This window comes from Tachysurus vachellii, chromosome 9, assembly GCF_030014155.1.
Source record: "Tachysurus vachellii isolate PV-2020 chromosome 9, HZAU_Pvac_v1, whole genome shotgun sequence".
Lineage (NCBI taxonomy): Eukaryota > Metazoa > Chordata > Actinopteri > Siluriformes > Bagridae > Tachysurus > Tachysurus vachellii.
Genome location: NC_083468.1, coordinates 20,497,278 through 20,518,132, shown reverse-complemented (window position 1 = coordinate 20,518,132; position 20,855 = coordinate 20,497,278). Strand labels below are relative to the sequence as shown.

At 38.3% G+C, this 20,855-nt stretch overlaps 1 protein-coding gene across 1 annotated transcript; it reads left to right on the top strand.

Moving 5' to 3' along the window:
* Positions 1 to 3,254: 3,254 nt before the first annotated feature.
* Positions 3,255 to 7,208, top strand: tmem263 (transmembrane protein 263). The gene is made up of 3 exons (XM_060878187.1): positions 3,255 to 3,479; positions 4,569 to 4,639; positions 5,717 to 7,208. The coding sequence occupies exons 2-3, from the start codon at positions 4,576 to 4,578 to the stop codon at positions 6,013 to 6,015; spliced, it is 363 nt and encodes a 120-aa protein (XP_060734170.1). The 5' UTR covers positions 3,255 to 3,479; positions 4,569 to 4,575; the 3' UTR covers positions 6,016 to 7,208.
* Positions 7,209 to 20,855: the final 13,647 nt, after the last annotated feature.

Below are 20,855 nucleotides of genomic sequence, written 5' to 3'. Positions count from 1 at the left end.
AACTGTATAAAAATATAGATTAAATATAGAGAAAGCACATTGCCTACATCTTCAATAGGGCGCGTGTATGTGAGTCGGTTCAAACCTGGATCAAAGATTCGACTCGTTCATGACACATCACTACTAACAACTACAATATATAATGTCTGTTTGGGGATCTGAAATATAGCGTAAAATCCTCAACGCACGAAAGTAGATTTGTGTTTAAGTTATTTGCCGTATCAGGCACCTCAGAATCATGACAAATAACAAAATGATTACAATATTTTATAGATGATTGAAGTGGGGGAAAAAGTTCATCCATGAGTGACTTGCATACTAAGTGCATTCAACTTGCATTTACTAAGTGTTGCTGGAGGAATTTAGACTCTCTTCATCTCTACCAGTGACTGATGCAGAAGTGCTTTAGTCCTTTAGACCGTTCAACTCTTCTGAAACCGATCGGTTTGATCCTGCCATGAACAGCATTGTGTTTTTCATCTTGTAGCTCCATATCTGTCCAGGCCTCTGTTTTAGCACAAAGCAGCTGTATCCTATACCTGCAATACATTCTGGTCTATTGATTTCAACATTGTCATTAATATGACACTGAATGGCATTAAAATATTGAGCGAGCACAGACCATGTTTTTTGTTTTATTGTTTTATACAATGTCAATGGCTGTATGTTCAGAACAGTTCTGGCAGTATACCCTATTATATACGCACAAAAGTAGATTTGTGTTCAAATTATTTACCTTATCAGGAACCTCAGCAGGGCAGAATGGATAAAATGTCTGATTGTACAGTTCGGCAGTGAATTGTTATAACAAAACCGTTGCATTCCCTGTGGTACAGCCTATAAGCATAAATGTGAAATGTCAAGAATGATGTTTAAGTACACATTCATAAAAACACAACAAAGAACAACAAAACAAGTTATTTATATATTGCATTTCACCCAAGATAGTGTTACAGTTTCTTTCATGTCTTTCATTCACAATTGTTATTATGTTAGACAAATTTTCTTCTTGGGTTTTTATTCACAGATTGGGCCTTGTTAGACTAGATCTATTTGAATTTCAATAAAGATATAGAAACTAATTCAACCCATTCTAATGCTTTCTAGGCCATTAAACAGTCGGCAAATAGCAAATGCTCTGGCCTGAAGTAGTGTAAAAAGAACACAGGCAGGGTCACTTGACTAACTTTTTTCCTTGGTACAATGTTTAATATGAATCAACAAATTTTCCAGATCACATAGAAAAGAGGAAACAAGCATATGGTAGACTTGGTTGCTTTATATTTTAAGACCAGTGTCTCTTGGTTTCATCTGCTGACATTTGATTGAGATTGCAAAGTGATAGGAAAAAAAAAATCAGATAAGTAATACATTTGAGTCGTAGACACATATGTAATAATTTAATTCCATGCTCCCATTTCATTCAATCCAGCTTACAGAGGCTAGTGGGCAGTTCAATTATTTTCATATGGTTAATATTTTTTCTAAATATATTAGCTAATGCAATCAGAAGTGGTTAAACTGACAAGTGGCCATTTAACCACATTTCACACATTTGCATATACCCCACTATGAAAGTACAACAGTATAGTACATGAGTAGAGTGATGTATGTGATGTAAGCTGACAAATGTTGTATGCTTTTAGTCTGTTGTTTGTATGGGCAATTCTAGAAATATCAAAACACAAAAGAAAAATGTTTACTGCTTTTGTCCACTCTGGCTCTATGAATCTTAGTCATTTTGAATGCTTCAAGCACACAAACACAATACACACATACACACTCACTGTCCACTTTATTATCATTGGCAGAAGAACACTGCAAATAATCATACAGCTCAAGTTGCTAGTAAGTCATTAATAACTGAAATAATCATTGTTTACAACCAGACTGTAAGTGGAAATTAGTTGAAAAATCTCAGCATGCATGAAATTCTCTGCATGCTTAAAACATTAATCCTTGAAGTGGACTGGCTACAACAACAGAAGGACACATCAGGTTCCACTCCTCATCAAAACTGGGCATTTAAAGCTTATTAAAAAAAGAATCACCTGGCATACTTTACTGCATAGTGTGGAAATACATTAGATTTTTAGATTATAAGTTTTTCTTAAAAGGTCTTTATTCATCCATTTATTTATGCTCACTAACCACTGTATACTGTTCAGGATCACTGTGAATTCAAGTCAAGTCAAGAAGCTTTTGTTGTCATTTCAACCATTTATAACTGTTGCAGTACACAGTGAAATGAGACAACGTTTCTCCAGGATCATAGTGCTACATAAAACAAAGACAGAGCTATAAGGACTTAGTAAGTTAGTTGTAGATACATAAAGTGAAACTGTGCAAACAGCGCAAGACAAGACAAACAAGACAAACAAGACAGTGCAGGACAAAAGACAGTGCAAACAAAGAATTACAAGACAATACACAAAAGACAATAAACAGAAACAGCACCGATCAGTGTAAATACTGTATGTTCAACATTATTGTATGTGCAGCAATACTGGAATGAACACAGTGTTATAGCGGCAGTTACCTGATATAATGTAAAGGATTTAGAGCTTGTAGCAGGAACTATGCACAAGGTAAAAATACTGTGCATGGGATTCCAGTCCATTGCAAAATACAACACACACACATACACACACACACACACACACAAACACACACACACACACACACACACACACACACACACACACAATTTACAACTAGAGGCAATAAACACAAGCAATCCACCTACTGCCATGTTTTTTGAGGGCGGTAGGAGGAAACCAGATAACCCAGAAGAACCCCACATTGACACAGACCTACAAAATCCATACCGATTGTAACCTAATCCCTAACTGGAAAACTATTATGGAAGAATGCATATTTATATGTTTATATATCAAATAAAACACATTCAATTCCAACACACTTTTTGTTTACAAATGTAGACATAAATTATTACATAGAGCTTAATTTGCACAAATAAATTTATAATAAGGAAAATACAATATATATATATATATATATTTTTTTTTTTTCTCGGTGTAAATGTTCTATGAATGTTCTTATGTTTGTGGTTAACGGTATTAACGGTATGTCCTCGAATAAGTATCGACTTTTGTGAGTTTTAAACAAATGCGAGTGCAATTTTTTGTTTGTTTGTTTGTTTGTTTGTTTGTTTTTTGTTTTTTTTGTAATCGTGTGAAACTTCAGTGGGACTGTAAAACGTCACTTCCTGTTTAATGTGTCCACGGTGTAAAAAAAGAGCAAAGTAGAGCGCCACGTCACGTCACGCAAAGTGTGAGTGTGTTGTACGTGAGACAGACAGACAGAAAGAAAGAAAGAAAGAAAGAAAGAAAGAGTCGGTGAATTTAAAATTATTTCAGGCCTGATTGACTTTTAAAAAGGCGACAAGAAAGAAGCGGACAGAAGTGAAAGTTCAGAGGAAGGAGAGGAAAAGCAGCTCCTGCTAAAATTCTCTAAAAGTAAGAACATCATGTCGCTAACGTTAGCTAACCGTTCAGGAAAGTTTTACATAGAACATTTACACCGAGCTGTAAAGTTAACTAGTTAGCATTAGAGTGTCATAATACCAGTAATTCTCAGTTAACATTTTGGGATTTATATTTATATGTATATATTTATATATCTATGTATATAATATATTATATATACACACATATATGTATCAGTGTATATATTTTGCTGGTTGTTGTTATATGTCTGATGTCCTTAAACATACCCTTTAGTTAGTTAAGATTTCAGCCAAATTAAAATGTCTAACCTTTCTAAAAAATCTCTAGCATTTTAGCTTTTGTTCATGTAACATGCCATGTCTTATGAAATGAAATATGTGCACTATTTTTTAATGAATACTGTTTTCTGAAGTCATGTTTATTCTTTGTGATGGAGTGAAGGTGGAGTAAAGGGTGGCACACTGCTGTAATCATTCATGCCTACGTGTAACTGCACTCAGTGGATGACTTGTTTTTAGGCTCATGTTCAGCTCTCACAGGAAACACTGAAGGCCTTTAACAAAATGATTACAATATTTTATAGTCGGAGAAAAAGTTCATCCGTGAGTTGACTTGCATACTGATCTTTAAAAAGTTCCTTTACTTTTTTGCCTTTTATCTATATGTTGGTCTGTTTTTACTAAGTGTTGCTGGAGGAATTTAGTCTCTCTTCATCTCTACCAGTGACTGATGCAGCAGTGCTTTAGTCCTTTAGACCGTTCATCTCTTCTGAAACCGATCGGGTTGATCCTGCCATGAACAGCATCGTGTAATAATTAATATGACACTGAATGGCATTAAAATAGTGAACAAGGACAGACCATGTTTTTTGTTTTATTGTTTTATAAAATGTCAATGGCTGTATGTTCAGAACAGTTCTGTCAGTATGCCCTATTATTTATTGTCTTTAAAGATGTAAGTAAACACAGTCCTGACTAGTTGTGAACTGGTCGGCCTTGTTCTTTGTTGATATTGGCAGCACCCTACACTCTAGGTTCTATTTAGTTAGTTCTTTGGTCCCTTTCATGAGTGTATTTTTAAAAACCATTTTTCTTCCAGAGCCACAATGAGCAAAAGAGATGAGCCACAGCATGATGAGCCTGCATACTTAAAGGATGAACCTCCAGCAGGTAGTGAATTTCTTTTGACTTTTTTTTTTTTCTTTCTTTTTCTTTTTTTTTTGGGAATAATCTAATCGATTCTGACATGTAAAAGTAGTACCAGTGTGAATTCACATGATGGTGCTCTTGTGCTATCTAGTCCTCCATCTAACAAATGACCTCATACTCCTTTTTCTCCCCTGTATCCCCTCTTGAGGCTTGGAGCATCAAATACTTGTTATATATTGTTAAATAATTGTTTTAGGTGTTTCAAAGCTATTCTCCAGCCACTGTTTATTTGCATCCGGTTCCAGAATTGTCCAAAGCTATATCAGCATTTTTCAGACTTTATTGAAATTTAAATACGAAAATCATGTTCATTCGTATTTGCAGGTGAATTTCTCTTTTGAGCATATGCCTTTATTTTTTTAATACTCGGATTCATTAAAAAAAAAATCAGATAGCTCCTTAGTCACATGATCATCTAAAGATGCAGTGTGTCTTTTGTAATATAAAAAAGGCATGAAAAGTACTCTGATCTAACCAAAGCAGGGCTGCTAAATCTCTGATTTAGGGGTGGTTTGGACTGGGGGGAGGGAAAGGCTTGGTAGAATAGGTTTTAAAAACTGCAGTGTGACTCATGGAAAAACAAAGCATTGAAGCATTGTCTTGTCTTGTTTTTCCTCCCTAAAACCAGTCAACAGGTACCTGCTTCCCTCATCACACATTTATAAAATTCTTCTTGAAAGATCCGCTGATGCTGGCTTTCGGTCAATATAAACGAAGGGGTCATTAAAGTCAAAATAAATATTAGCTACAATCAGAAAAGTATACAATTAACATCAGTTACCAATATTTATAATTGATGGTTTTGAAAAGTGTTGAATTAAAAATGTCCAAAGCATCACTTGCAGACTCAAGCAGAAGAGATAACATGGATTGAGAAGCAGCAGATACACGGTGAAAAAGTTTAGTCACATGGAACTATTTTCTGAGTTATACTAGATTACTGACTATAGTACTTTGCTGTTAGATTGATCATAAAATCGTTATAATTTATAGGTAATTATTGCTGATCTTAAGTATTTTTTGTTTTCTATTTTACAGATACGAATAAAGACCACCCACAGGCTCAGCCAGGCATGTTTTCCAGAGTGACGGGAGGTCTCTTCAGTGTCACCAAGGGGGCTGTTGGAGCCACTGTTGGTGGGGTGGCCTGGATCGGAGGGAAGAGCTTGGACCTCACTAAGACCGCTGTCACCTCTGTTGCTGCTGTTCCTGGCATGGGAGTAGGATTGGTGAGAGGGGGCGTAACAGCAGTGGCTGGCGGAGTAACTGCAGTTGGCTCAGCAGTTGCTAACAAAGTTCCCATTGGAGGGGCCAAGAAGAAGGACAAGTCTGATTGAAATGGCTGAATTGTTGGGAGAGATGCTGTCATCTGTGACTTTATTATATGACTCCTCATTGGGTTGACGGTTGGTTTGATATTCTGCAAAACGTTTTGTTGGGACCAGATATGTCTAGATCTGATCTATGAATGAGCGACTTCAGTGTACTAAGGAGCATCCATCTGCTTGTCATAAGAGGCTGTTTTTGTGTCCTAGGTTGTATGTTTTGGAACGTGACAAGGTGAGAATGTTGTGATCCCAGTTAGGGCAAAATGTTTTTATTTTTGAAGTATTAGTGAAAGTTTGGAGACTTGGGTATTAATGAGGGACCACTATAACATTGTCATGTTTTGCTAAGCCACATTGGACCAGGTTTTGTATCTTTGACCAGAAACTAGGTACCATGCATATCTTTGTAGCAGAGACTTCGAGAAAATTAAGACAGGCATCACTTGGGTATCCCTCAGTGTACTGCAGGAGAAAATCCGAGACTGGTGGGCTGATAGTAATGCTTCATCTCTCTGATACAGCCTCTGGGGTCCGGACTGAGCCTTGCTGTCCTTTCATACAGCTTTGCTCATCAGTCTCTCTCTTTTCCACTTGCAGTACTTTGCAAAGAAGCCTTGAGCCTCCAGCCACAAACAAATGTGTTTACTCTGTACCAAAACAACAGCTAAGGAGTTTTTCATGTGAAAACTGAATGCTGGTAGCAAACATTCCTGAGCAACACCGTAATATTGTTCAGTGTAATATCTGTTTAGGTTTGATTATAACGTATGATAAAGACTGGGCCATTTTTCTACTCTAGCCTTGCAGTGAAGAATGTAACCTATAAAGGATAGTATGTTTAATTATACATGTTTTATTTATCTTAAAGCCTTCTTTCCAATGGCTTTCAAATTTTGTCTTGTCCATTTCATAAGGAGATTTTCCCAGGCTAATACCGCAGTACATTTTTATATTATGACAATTTATAAATGAACAGTATTTTCTCAAATATGTGCTCTAAATCTTTATTTTCCTACAACCAAAGAATGCAAGATGCTCAGTCAATGTAGGTCCTCTCTTTAATTAGCAATTTTTTCTTTTTCTTTTGTTTCTTTGTTTCTTTTTTAGATTTTATCAATGTAAGTGTATTCATTTTACACACAAATATGTAAGTCTGTGCTTGAATATATAATGTGAATTAAATAAAGTAATAGGATTCAACATTGCGTTGTTTTGCCTCTCAATAAATTGATGGAAATTGTGGAAACCACACTTGGATGTGCCTTAATGAATGAATGTTTTAGCTCCTCAACAGTCACTCTTTTAAGGTATGAGTTTCAAGGTCCTTCCAGGGGCCTATTGCACAAAACTAGGATAAGGGATTAAGCCGGGATATCTTGGTGATCCTGGCTCAATTTATCCGTGATCCGGTTGCACTAAAGCTGGATTAGGGGGTGGTACAATGTTATGGTATAAATTACCATGGAGAATTATTCTGTGGAGCTAGCCTGCTCCAGACCAGGCTAAGTTCTAGGATCTATTTAATCTCATCCCTTATGTCAGTCAGCAGTCACCACAAACGGAAACCAATAGTTATTCCACTGCCCACTATACATTATCACATATAACTAGACCCACTGTCATTATTTAAACATTTGTGATCATTAATTTGAATCATTTTGGATAAATGATTTTTAGATGATTTTGCTATCATTGGATAATTTACAGTTTCCCGTAGACTATACGGCTATATATAAAATGATAGAATATTAGGGATAAAGAGGAAAAAAAAGAAAATTCAGACGTTGAGAATGAAGTCTTTAATAATATTGTAACCCGTCATTTTAGAGGAGGACAGTTGTTAAAATGACAGCTGTGGGGCATTTCGTGGAATTGTTCTTTAGTATGGTTTCACAAACAAGGACATACTTAATCTTTTGGCACATCAGCACATTGTCATAAGTATCAGGACTGTAAAAAGTACATGCATCTTTTCTGCAGAAAGAACCAGCCTCATAAATTTATGACTTTTTCCTTCTTCATCAGTGTGGCCCTAATACTCTGTCGTATAAAATACACATTCCATATAAATATAAAAACACAAAGTGTAACATTATGTTCCTTTATTGAATAAGGATAAAACAAAGCAGGTAAACCATCGGCTCCTTTCGAAACTGAAGTCACATAGTGACTCTACAAGATGGAAAGCACAGAATCAAAGCATATTATACAACAAAAGGATAAATGCATATTCAAAAAGCCTGTATATAACACACCCTGCATGTCTGCACACTGAAATAAATGCAGGACAAATCCATACACATCAACTGAACAGACAAATGAATGGATGCAGTTGCCTCCCTGCAAGCTTTTATTACACACAGTATACAGCACAAACATCATAAGAGGCCAAATCAATGATATATATATATATATAAAAAACACAAAAAAACCTAAATTCCTCTGCCACCGCAGGACATATTTAACCAAAATTGAAAGCACACATACTATCTAAAATAATTCAACACATATTGGTCCCTCAGCAGCCGACCACTGTCATCATCAGGGAAGATTGCCGGATTGTCCCAGTCCATGGCTGGTGGCACTCTGGGGGCCCTCTCCTTCCTCAGGCAGGCCACATTGTGGAGGACAGCACAAGCCACAGTAATGTCACATGCCCTCACAGGGCTGACCCTTAATTTGTGAAGGCAGTGAAAGCGTGCCTTCAGGAGGCCAAAGGTCATTTCAACTCTGGCCCTGGTCCTGGCATGGGCATGGTTGTAGGCCTGCTGTACGTCCTGGGGGTCTGTGAAAGGTGCCAGGAGAAAAGGCTGGCAGGCATACCCCCTGTCTCCCAGCAACACACCAGAGAGTTCACCTGTCAACACAAAATCTCATCATCACTACCTCATAAACACAGTGATATTCTTGACACAGCCATGATGTAAAAAGTGGACCGTTTTGGCCCGGTCATGTTTAATCTACATCACACACCACACACACACACACGAAAAGAGACACTATCACACAAGAACATTCAATGGAGTCAGTGAGCAAGTGACCTTGGGTCGTTTGAAAGGCGCTATATAAATTAAACTGATTATTATTATTAGCTCATCTATTTATTCAATTCAATTTTATTTTATTTTCACAATTGTTTCATTGTTTCAAAGCAGCTTTACATTAATAAAAGCAGGAGAACACAGAAAAATCGGTGGACAACATAAGAAGCAGGGTACAATGATACAATGATACAATGAAAGATTAAACCTTACTAGTGAGCATAGTAAGGCTTTGATCATTTATCAAAGCCTTATACAGTGTGATGGCGTTACTGTACACAATTTCACTCATATCTGCAGTCCATTTCAATTAAAGATTCAAATGTTTCATAATCAGAGTACAACTGCGTTTTTGGAGATGTGAATTAACTATTTGGATTGTAATAGTAATGTTTTTAGCGGAGCGGTGTGTGTGTGTAATTGTGCACCACTTACGCATTCAGGCGGTCTGCAATACTTTGCCACACTTTTTCTCTTTGCTTTATCACTGTGGCGCTGTTGCCTTTCTTCTTAATAATGTCTTTTACCTCCTCGTATGCCTCCGTGAGGATTTGTGCCTCCGACGGGGAAAAGTATGCCTCTCTAGTTGTCATGGTGAATCTGTGATCAGTGGCAGGTCTGTTTGAGTGAGCCGTGAGCACGCACATATCCAGGATTGGTTTCACCTGGCTTGATGAATCCGTGTCTGCTCATCCTGGCTTGGTCTTTGTGCAACCAATTAAGCCTGGATGCACTTGTTTTGGATTCATTGAGCTCAGCTCAGTCATTTATCCTGGATGTCTTAATTCTACTTTTGTGCAATGAGCCCCAGGTCTCACTTCCTTCAAGAACTCATTTCTCAAGGATCCGATACTTTATAGTGAGTTCCTGAGAAGCTCACTCATGGCTTTACGGGTTCTAGGACACTGGATATAGACTATGTGCAGGAATAGTTATCTTTAACTCTTTTTATTTGAATATTTTGTATTCTGGTACTATCTGAATAAACTCACTTTGTTCTAGAGTAGTGTGATTTGAATTTTGTTATGTTTTATAAAATTGTTTGTCTTATAGTGTTGGCCTTTGCTTAGTAGTTCTCTCAGCTGATTTATCAGGAGTAGTTTCATCTCCCTTAAGGTGTGAATTGTTGGCAGGGCTTACTCATTTAAATTCAAGCGTTATTTGTAAGTATCCCTTTAAGTATCCCTCTAGCACATTGTAAATAATTGTCTAGTACTGTTTGATATATTCTACCACACCATATTTTAAATCTCACTCTTGGTTGACTGCAGATGTGTGTCTCAAACCCATCTCTGTCGTCACCTCTTACCTTTGCAGACACTCTCGCCTACAGAGCAGAGGTCACATTTCCAAAACCCTCATCTACCCTCCTCTGTTGTTTGAGTCTCAAACAGTGGTGGTAGGTGGGTTCTGGAATTACAGTCTGCTGTAAGGAAAGCTGATTTTATCTCAGCTTTAGCTTCCCACTACTTTGACTTTCTTGCGCTAACAAAGACCTGGATATTTACGTTTACAGCATTTGGCAGACGCCCTTATCCAGAACAACTTACATTCTCATTTTTTTATACAGCTGAGCAATTGAGGGTTAAGGGCCTTGCTTAAGGACCCAACAGTGGCAGCTTGGTGGACCTGGGATCGAATAAACAAACTTTCAATTGGATATCCCCACAGCTACACCAGTTGCTCTATCCTCTGCCTATGCTTTCTCTCACTCACCACGAGAAACGTGCAGGGGTGGTGATACAGGTCTATTGTTGTTAAGGACATGGTGTTTGTAGCGGCCCCTTAGTCCCAAAGAATAAGGCAGAGAGCTTTCACTGATGTTTGAACGTTTATTTTGACGCAAAACCCTTTCCTTGCTTCGGTCTGTATTATCCTTTCAATGCACGGTTCAATAGCACCGTCCAATGCAACGTTCAAAAACACCGTTCAAGACATTGTAAAACTATACAGAAAGACAAATAACAGAAAATAAATAACCATAATCACATTGACATAAAACATAATACCCAGACTTTAATGTCTCAAATAAGTAATACATATACATTGTAAAGTACTGATAAGGATAGAGGCTAGTTCAGGCAAAGTGCTACCAGGATGGTGTGCCCATTAAAACACAGAAGCTCCAAATAATCCAGTTCCTCAACATTTTATTTTCAAGCAATCATGAGACCAGAGTTGTATGGTATCTAAATCAAGAAAACAATATTTTAGAATTTAAACACATAACAAATCAATCAATCACAAAGATTACAAATATGAAGCACACAATAATACTAAGCATTACATAACTAAAATATATTTAAAGAAATACAGAAATTAATATAATATAAACTTACAAATTAAAGCACTCATCAACTCTGAATCTAACCATGAGCTGTTGGATACCACACTGAACAAAGAGCCACTAATTAACAATTTAACGCAGCTGTGGAGACAAAGCTCCTCCCACCCTGCTACAAAGAATTCTCAACATACATAAACGTAAAATATAACAAAACATACCTCGTTCCGCACTCCTAAGGGGAAACTAAACCATTATATGAACTTCTCTATCATCTTCTCTACAGTTTGAGCTAACATGTGACCAATTTGCTACAAACATTGACCTCTGACCTCATTTTCCCCAACACTGTTATATTGCCCTCTAGTGATGGATTAAAGAGAGAAAAGGGGGCGGTCATTACACTCCCACCAAATCATGTTATGGTGCGTAACACAAGAAAAACTAACAAACATATCATACATGATTTTAACCTTAATGACCGCTGTTAGACTCTTAACATTGACGAATAACTCACTTAGAAATGGTCTGATACAAGAGTGTCACGGTATTCATCAATCATTCACTCTCAAGCAGGATCACTAACTTTTGAATTGGCCTCTCAAGGATGGTAGGATTGGAGTGCAGCTCTAGCTTGCTGTTTGGTTTTCACTCTCTGTTCTAACTAAACCATCACTCCCCTGAATGAGGGGTTCAGGGTTAGAGGTTCCAGTGACTTGGGGTCGTTTAATCCATCTATTGTTAAGGGACGACTATTGATAATAGCCATCGCTTCATAGAACAATGTTCTCAGGGAAGAATCATCAAGTCTGCCTGGACACTGTGAAAGGGTGGCATTAAGCACATTGCGAACTGTTCAATTCAATTCAAGTTTATTTGTATAGCGCTTTTTACAATGGACATTGTCACAAAGCAGCTTTACATAACATAAACATAAAACAAAAGATAAACATAAGGAGAAGTATAAAGAATTAATATAATAAAAATTCAACATATATACAGTTCACAGTGTGTATGTATGTATGTATGTATGTGTGTATGTGTATTTGTCCCCAATGAGCAAGTCTGAGGGCTCAGGCAACAGTGGCAAGGAAAAACTCCCTTAGATTGGTAAAGGAAGAAACCTTGAGAGGAACCAGACTCAAGGGGAACCCATCCTCATATGGGTGACACTAGATGGTGTGGTTACAAATATAAAAGTATCACAGAGTCCAACTGGAGCCGGTAGATCTGTAGATGTCTCAGGGTTCTCACAGAGTCAGCCTTGTCTCAGTGGAGGTCCAAAAATTTCAACGCACGGAAGACAATCTTAGCATGGGTGTCTCAGCATGGGTAGAAAAAGAGAAGAGAAGAGCAGTGCATAGGGATTAACATATCTGCTGTTCATAAGAATGTGCAAGTCTAGTGTGATAGTGCACAATATTTATGGGATGTATTATGTGTACGCCTGACTAAAGAGATGAGTTTTCAATCTACATTTAAACTGTGAAAGTGTGTCTGAGCCCCGAACACTATCAGGAAGACTATTCCAAAGTTTGGGAGCTAAATAAGAGAACGCTCTTCCGCCTTTAGTAGACTTAGATATTCTGGGGACTACCAGGAGTCCTGAGTTTTGTGATCTCAGAGAGCGTGAAGGATTGTAACGTGTTAGAAGACTAGTTAGATACATGGGAGCTAAACCATTAAGAGCCTTGTACGTAAGTAGCAGCAGTTTGTAATCAATTCTAAACTTAACAGGTAGCCAGTGTAGAGATGATAAAATTGGGGTTATATGGTCATACTTTCTTGTCCTAGTGAGAACTCTGGCAGCTGCATTTTGGACTAACTGTAGCCTATTTATTAAAGATGCAGGACAACCACCTAGTAATGCATTACAATAGTCCAGTCTAGAGGTCATGAAAGCATGAACTAGCTTCTCAGCATCAGATACAGACAGGATGTTTCTCAGCTTGGCAATATTTCTGAGGTGGAAGAAGGCTGTTTTTGTGGTTTGGGCGACGTGATTTTCAAAAGACAAGTTACTGTCTAATATAACACCCAGGTCTTTCACTGTCGAGCTACTAGTAACAGTACATCCCTCTAATTGGAAATTAAGTTGTGAGAGTTTCTGTGTACTAGTTTTTGGGTCTTTTATCTCTCTAAGGCATTGAGTTAATTTCGACAATTTAGTTATTTCATCTGGTTTTGATGAGATGTATAACTGTGTGTCGTCAGCATAGCAATGGAAGCTAATCCCATGTCTTATAATAATGTTCCCTAATGGAAGCATGTATATCGAGAAGAGCAGAGGTCCTAGAACTGATCCTTGAGGGACCCCATAATTAACTGGTAATAAACTGGAGGATTCACCATTTAATTCTACAAAATGGTATCGATCAGACAGGTAGGAGCTAAACCAACTTAAAGCCTGTCCATGAATACCTGTGTAATTTTGTAAGCGATCTAGGAGAATGTTGTGATCTATAGTGTCGATTGCAGCGCTAAGGTCAAGTAGAACTAATAGTAACATACAGTCTTTGTCCAAAGCTAAGAACAAGTCATTTGTAACTTTAACAAGTGCAGTTTCTGTGCTATGATGGGGCCTGTAACCTGACTGAAACTCTTCAAAGATATTGTTCTCCTGTAAGAAGGAGCTCAGTTGAACAGACACAACCTTTTCTAGTATTTTAGACATAAACGGAAGGTGTGAAATCGGTCTGTAATTTGAAAGTCCATTAGGATCTAAATTAGGATTTAGGGACGTGACCTAAAGATAACGAGGAGTTAATAATATTAAGAAGAGGCTCACCGGCTTTATGTAACACTTCTTTCAGTAGTTTAGTTGGAATGGGGTCTAGTGAACAAGTTGTTGATTTAGCTGTAGTAATAAGTTTAACTAACTCTTCCTGACCTGTACTTGTAAAGCAATGTAGTTGTGTGTTTAGAACCTTAGGTGAGACCGGGATGCTAGTTGCTCTTATGTGTTGAGCGTCACCTATTTTATTCCTGATACTTTCGATTTTATCAGTGAAGAATCTCATAAAATCGTCACTACTGAACTGTGATGGAATTGTGTGTTCAGATTTTTGGTTTTTTGTTAGTCTAGCCACTGTGCTAAATAAAAACCTGGGATTGTTCTGGTTATTTTCTATGAGTTTGCTGAAAGATTGCTGCTGAATAAGTTTAATCACGACCTCAGAAGCTCTTGCACGTTCTTCCACAGTGACAATGTCAGTAGGATATTGCTGACTTGAGGCTAGTCTTTTTATTCTTTAATGAGTGTTCTCCATGAGGAAAAGCAATTAAATCGGTTAGGAAAGTCTAAACTGTCACTGCTTTTAGTTGCAAATACTTGAGTTGGTCTGACCTCAGGATCACCAATGAGTAGACTGCTGGAAGGGTTGGGCGTTGGAAGCACTTCATTTTCCCATAAAAATTTAGGTCCTGTTATCCAGGATGATGTGTATATGTCTGAGGCATGAAGACCTCTGGAGGAGTGATCAGCAGGATTTTCAGATGTGTTGACATAATACCACTGACTTACATCTGTGATATCTCTGATTAACTGAACACGGTTTGCAACGAACACATGAAATCTTCTTGTTGACATATGCCAGCACTACCTGCGAGTCAGTCCAAAAGAACTCCCAATCGAACACTACCCTCAATTTGCCTGGTTGCTGAGTGTGATAAACTCCATGATGTGGTATGTACCATAATGTTTCTCCATCAGATGTTGCGGGGGCTGGCTCTGCCTCTCCTTTGCTAAACATTTCTTCCATGAATGTCTTGTAACTCTCAAGATACTGTTTGTTGTTCTTTAATTTCCTCTTTAAATGCTGTAGTCGTGCAGTAGCAAGCTTCTTGTTGTTGGGTAGTGAGGGAGGACCGTTACCTTTGAAGGGAAGAGGTAGCTGATAATGTCCATCATCGTTCTGCTTGATGTTATCAGTGAGAAGTCGTATAAAACAGATATCATCTTGGGATACATGTTTGTCCTCTGAACTCTTCTCATTGAAGTCCGACTCTAGCACCTTTAAGATCTCATTAGCAGACAGGACTGACATTTCCTTCGCTAAAACTCGAAGAACAAAGCTTTGGCTTCCTTGTCTATCCAGATGGGGATTACAAAGGCCTATGATGCTCCAGCCAAGTTCTGTTTTCTGAGCGAATGGCTCATTTTCACTGCCAATAATAACCTCTAGAGGAGCTAAAGCTGCAGGACAATCATATCCTATCAGTAACCCTATGTCACAGCTCTGAAGTGGGGGTAGCTCATTGACTATGTGCTTTAGGTGTGGCCATTGTAATGCTGTTTTCCTAGTTGGAATATAAGTTTTGTCCACGGGAATGAAATCACAAGTGTAGGCTTGCTTCACTTGAATACCCCTCCCTCCTTGGAGTCCTCGAACTCGCAGGCCGCTAACCTTGTAACTTGAGGTGACTGTATCAGTAGCGGCCATGGTGCTTAGCCTTAGCTTTACTGCCTGACTGTTTACACGTAGCTCATCCAGAAAATCCTTCAGGATGGAAGTCGAATCACTTTGCGTATCAAGTAGGGCATACGTAAGAATTTCATTGTGTGGTTCCTCCACTGTTCGAGATGAAGACAGGAACAATGCTAGAGGTGGCTGATGCACACTGTGTTAGGGCATGAGACATGACTTTTTGGACTTTCTGGCTTGTGTGTGAGTCTGTAGGAGCCGAGTCTGATCTTGGTGCCTTTACGGGCCCTTTGTCACGTTCTTCATGTAAGCAAGTTGGATGGCGAAGGCCGCAGGTGCCACAGGTGTGTCGTCTTTTGCAGTCCCTTGTGATTTGCCCCTTCCTCAAGCATCCAAAACAGAGGTGGTTCTCGCGAATGAAAAGCCTTTTGTCGTCTGTGGATTTTGCTGCAAAGTCAGGACATTTGGTGATATGGTGTGTTTCATTCTTACAAACAGAGCATGATGGTGTTGATTGGAATTCTGGTCTCTTTATTGTTGAGCCCTTAACTTGAGCTGTGGTGTTCAGAGCCTTAGCTCTTTTGGGTAATCTTTCATCTGAGGCTTTAGAAATCATCAAGAGTGAAGAGGTGACAGGGTTGCAAGCTATCTTCGATTCTTTCCTTAAAAACTCTGCAAACCATTTAAAGCTTGGATAGTCACCAGATTCATCCAACTCTTCCACCACAATTCTGTTCCATTTGCCTACAATCCACTCAGGTAATTTCTTGAGTAGTTTGTAATTTTCCTCACAGTCATTTAAAATATCTAATCCTTTCACATGAGGAAATGCTTCCACACAGCCTTGTAGAAAATCAATGAATTCTCGTAGCAACAGAGGATCATTAGCACCAATCTTCGGCCATTTCATTAGTTTTTCTCTAAAGGCTCTCTGAACAATGAATGGTTTTCCATCTCTCTCTTTGAGAACCTTCCAGGCGCCCAGAAATGCGTCTTCTGAGTTTCCATAAAAGAATCCTTCCACAGCCTTGCGGGCTTCTCCAGCAAGATAGGTTTTCAAATAGAACATCTTCTCACTCGCTGAAATTGACTTGCGATCAATAAGTGCTGTAAAGGACATTTTCCAGTCAATAAATTTCAGTGGATCACCAGGAATGGGTAGTCGACTTATACTCAGGGAGTTTATTAATGCTTGAGTTAAGCTTGATGTATCTTGAGTTATCTGTGGCTGTTGAAACGCCTGATGAGGATGGAAAGACTCTACCTCAGGATTTAGCTGGGGATTGCTATTAGCCTCTATCCAGTTAGGCATAGTTACATCGACTCTTTCCTCATCATGGTCTCCAGGATTTCCCTCAAAATCATTGTATGCCTTCACACAAGCTGCAGCAACCTTGACTTCCTTATCAGCCTTTAGCATCTGCAGCCTCGTTCTTTCCTCCTCAAGTCTTAGACACATTTCTGTTTCCCTTTGTTTAATCTCTGCTTGCATTTTTGCTTCTTTCACCTTCCAGTCATTTTCCATCTTGTGTAGTCTTGCTTTCTGATCGTAGATTTCTTGCATGGCTTTGGCTTGCTCTACTTTAGCTGCAAGTTCTGCTTCGGCATCAGCTCGCTTACTGGAAGTTTTGGAGGATATCTTTGACTGGCCTTCTAAACTTGGTAATGATCCTGAGATGACAGTTTCAGTATTTGTGCCACCAAAAATAGATTCATAGTCATCTTTGTTTAATACTTGTCTTACTTTCTCTTTCACAGCAACTTCGTTATCAATGTCATCAGAGGTTTCTATTCGGTTGCTCACCAGATCACAGATTTCTGCAGTCAATATGGTACAAGCATCAATTCTTTGAACAATTTCTGGAGTTGCAGTATGATTGCGCAACAATGGAGCATAACACTGGCTAACTACATCTTGTTTGTCTTGAATATTTCTTTGGATTAGATCAAGATCTCCACGTGAGCATAAAGTTTTCAATTTGGACCTTGTTTCCTTAGCTGCCTGCTTCCAGGAGTCATAAGCCTTGTTAAAGGCTTTCTGATGCCTTTTTGCTTCCATGTTATGCATCTCCAGGCCCTTCTCTGTTAAACTTCCCTTTCGTGAACTTGATCTGATTTGTTGCTCTTTTGGAGGGAATGGCATTTGACTTGCTTGCTCAGCTGTTTGCTTAGATGCGTCTTCCATTTCTTGTCTGTCTTCCATTTTGAGGAGCAGTGATCTACTCGTATAAGACCTCTATAATTTAGACACTCAATTTGATAGCAAACAGGAATAAGGCAAATGTCATGCAACCGCTCTATGGAATTTCAACATTCAGACAATTCTAGAAAGTATTTGCATAATAACCACACAACATGTCAATGAATAGACATCACATTGCATAAATGCAGTAAATGCATCCCAATCAACTTCAGCTATAGCATGTGCTAGTAAATCACATTCACACGGTAAATATTTTCACCCTTCAGTGATTAATCTTACAACCTCTTTACTTTAGACCTTGAAACTATCAATTCTTTACATGTACAATAAACTAACAATGTTTATAAAACATTTAATTAAAGTCCAGTTTAATAATCAAAGTTTCAATTTGCAGTCACATGTATAAATGAGAGGTGTACTTGTGATTTTTTTCGCTTATCTTGATCAACTCTGTATCTGTAGCAAAGTGCTTTGATTTACTGTTCTCTTCCTAATCTTGATGAATGCAGCTATCAGAGTGCAATGAAACAGTAGCGTGACGCAAAGAAAGCCTTGAACCAGCAGCGCGATGCGGGAGTAGCCTCGAACAGCGGTGCGATGCGGGAATAGCCTCGGATGCAGCGTCACTCTCACTTGATGAACCAGCTGCGATGAGAGCCATGAACAACAGCGCGATGTGATGAAAGTCTCATATGTAACGGCGAGTTTTACTGTAGCGGCCCCTTAGTCCCAAAGAATAAGGCAGAGAGCTTTCACTGATGTTTGAACGTTTATTTTGACGCAAAACCCTTTCCTTGCGTCGGTCTGTATTATCCTTTCAATGCACGGTTCAATAGCACCGTCCAATGCAACGTTCAAAAACACCGTTCAAGACACCGTAAAACTATACAGAAAGACAAATAACAGAAAATAAATAACCATAAGCACATTGACATAAAACATAATACCCAGACTTTAACATCACAAATAAGTAATACATATACATAAACGTAAAATATAACAAAACATACCTCCTAAGGAGAAACTAAACCATTATATGAACTTCTCTATCATCGTCTCTGCAGTTTGAACGAACATGTGACCAATATGCTACAAACATTGACCTCTGACCTAATTTTCCCCAACATTGTTATATTGCCCTCTACTGATGGATTAAAGAAAGAAAAGGGGGGCAGTCATTACAGTGTTTCACACCTCTTCTCTTGTCTCATTTAAACATCTCCTCTTTTGAATTTATGCTATTTCAGTTACCTCTCCAATCAACCTTCTCATCATTATCTACCACCCTCCTGGTCCCCTAGGAGACTTCCTGGAAGAAATGGACACAGTGCTCAGTGCTTTCCCTTCTGACAGCACCCCTCTGACAGTACTTGGTGATTTCAACCTCCCCTCTGACGAGCTTCAATCTACCTTTCTCCTGACTCTTGGACTCACTCTCTTTTCTTTCAAAAATTCTTGAACGCATTGTCTATAATCAACTGTCTGTCTATCTCTCACAGAACAACCTCCAAGATCCCAGCAAGTCTGGCTTTAAAGCTGCACATTCGACAGACAGCCATTTTTGATGTCTTTGAGAAATTACATGCTGCTAGATCAGCCAAGCGTCCTCCTCAACCTTTCAGCAGCGTTTGATACGGTCACCCACAAGATTCTCTTGTCCACCCTCAGGAGTCTTGGGAATTGTGGATCAGCGTTGATATGGTTGTGGATCAGCCAATGATATGGTTATTCTTTTTGAGTTTTAAGCACTTTTGTTCGTCTCTCTGGTTAAGGGCGTCTGCCAAATGCTGTAAATGGAAATGTAAATCTTTACAAAATAGTTTAAAAAAAAGTTTTCTTTTTTGGGAAAAACAAAGTGCGATATCAAGTTCAAGTGGGTTTTCTAAGATACATACTGATCAGCCATAACATTAAATCTACTAACTGGTGAAGTGTTTAGCATTGATTATCTCTTATAATGGCTTAAATCAACCCAAACAAGGTGTTTCCATAAAAACCAAAAAGATATCTTTGTGTATCTGCTAGTAAGTCCAAGGCATGCATCCAAATCAAAAGAGCAATGGCTTAACTAAAGAAGATCAGTGTTTCTGAATGACATCAATGTCATTCTTATTTGTAATCATGTCTCATTTTCCCATAACTACACCTTTAAACAAGGCACTGAAATCAAAGAAATGAATTGTATTGACAAGAAAACACTTCACTAAATGCATTGACTGCATTATACCTCAAACATGATTCCTGTAAAATGAATGAAAATGTAAAAGCAAAAAATAAAAGAATTTACCATCAAGTGCAAACATGTATTTAAATAATAATATGTTTATACTAACTAACTTTGCTAATAAAAAAGAAAAATCTGCCAGTTGCTACTTCATATTGCAGATTGCTTGCCATATCAAAATGTATCTCTTGTTATGGCAGTTATTGGAGCTACAGTTAAATTATCCTTCAGTACCTTGCCACAATATAGCACCGTGATATTCACTGACAGGTTCATATCAGTCACCCATGTTTGCCTTGTGGCTCTTCTCTTTTTTCTTGGTCTGGTCGAATTGTCCATGATGCAATCTAGAGAAACAAACTTTCCAAAAGGAAGTTGATCACAACACACAGTGCTGATGATGTTCATGCTATCAGATTATTCTGGCCTAAAAAAACTGGCACCTATTGTGGGGGAGGCTACTAGAGTATTTCTGAAGGAAAGGAAATGTTTCGGTATTTCAGTTCATACAACATGCCAGAATCAATAATTTAGCATCTTATATCTTTATAGTTCGTATCTGACAAGTACTGGAGAAGTGATAGATTACCATAAAATCTGGTGACAAAAAATCTGAGTTCTATGCTAAAAAAATTACGTATATAAGTGACTTATTTTGGAATATGGATTTATT

Bases quoted from the DNA above. Each gene is read 5' to 3' on its own strand.
- tmem263 (XM_060878187.1), top strand. From the start codon at position 4,576: ATGAGCAAAAGAGATGAGCCACAGCATGATGAGCCTGCATACTTAAAG. The intron at 4,640-5,716 runs GTAGTGAATTTC...TCTATTTTACAG, and splicing joins AAAGGATGAACCTCCAGCAG to ATACGAATAAAGACCACCCA.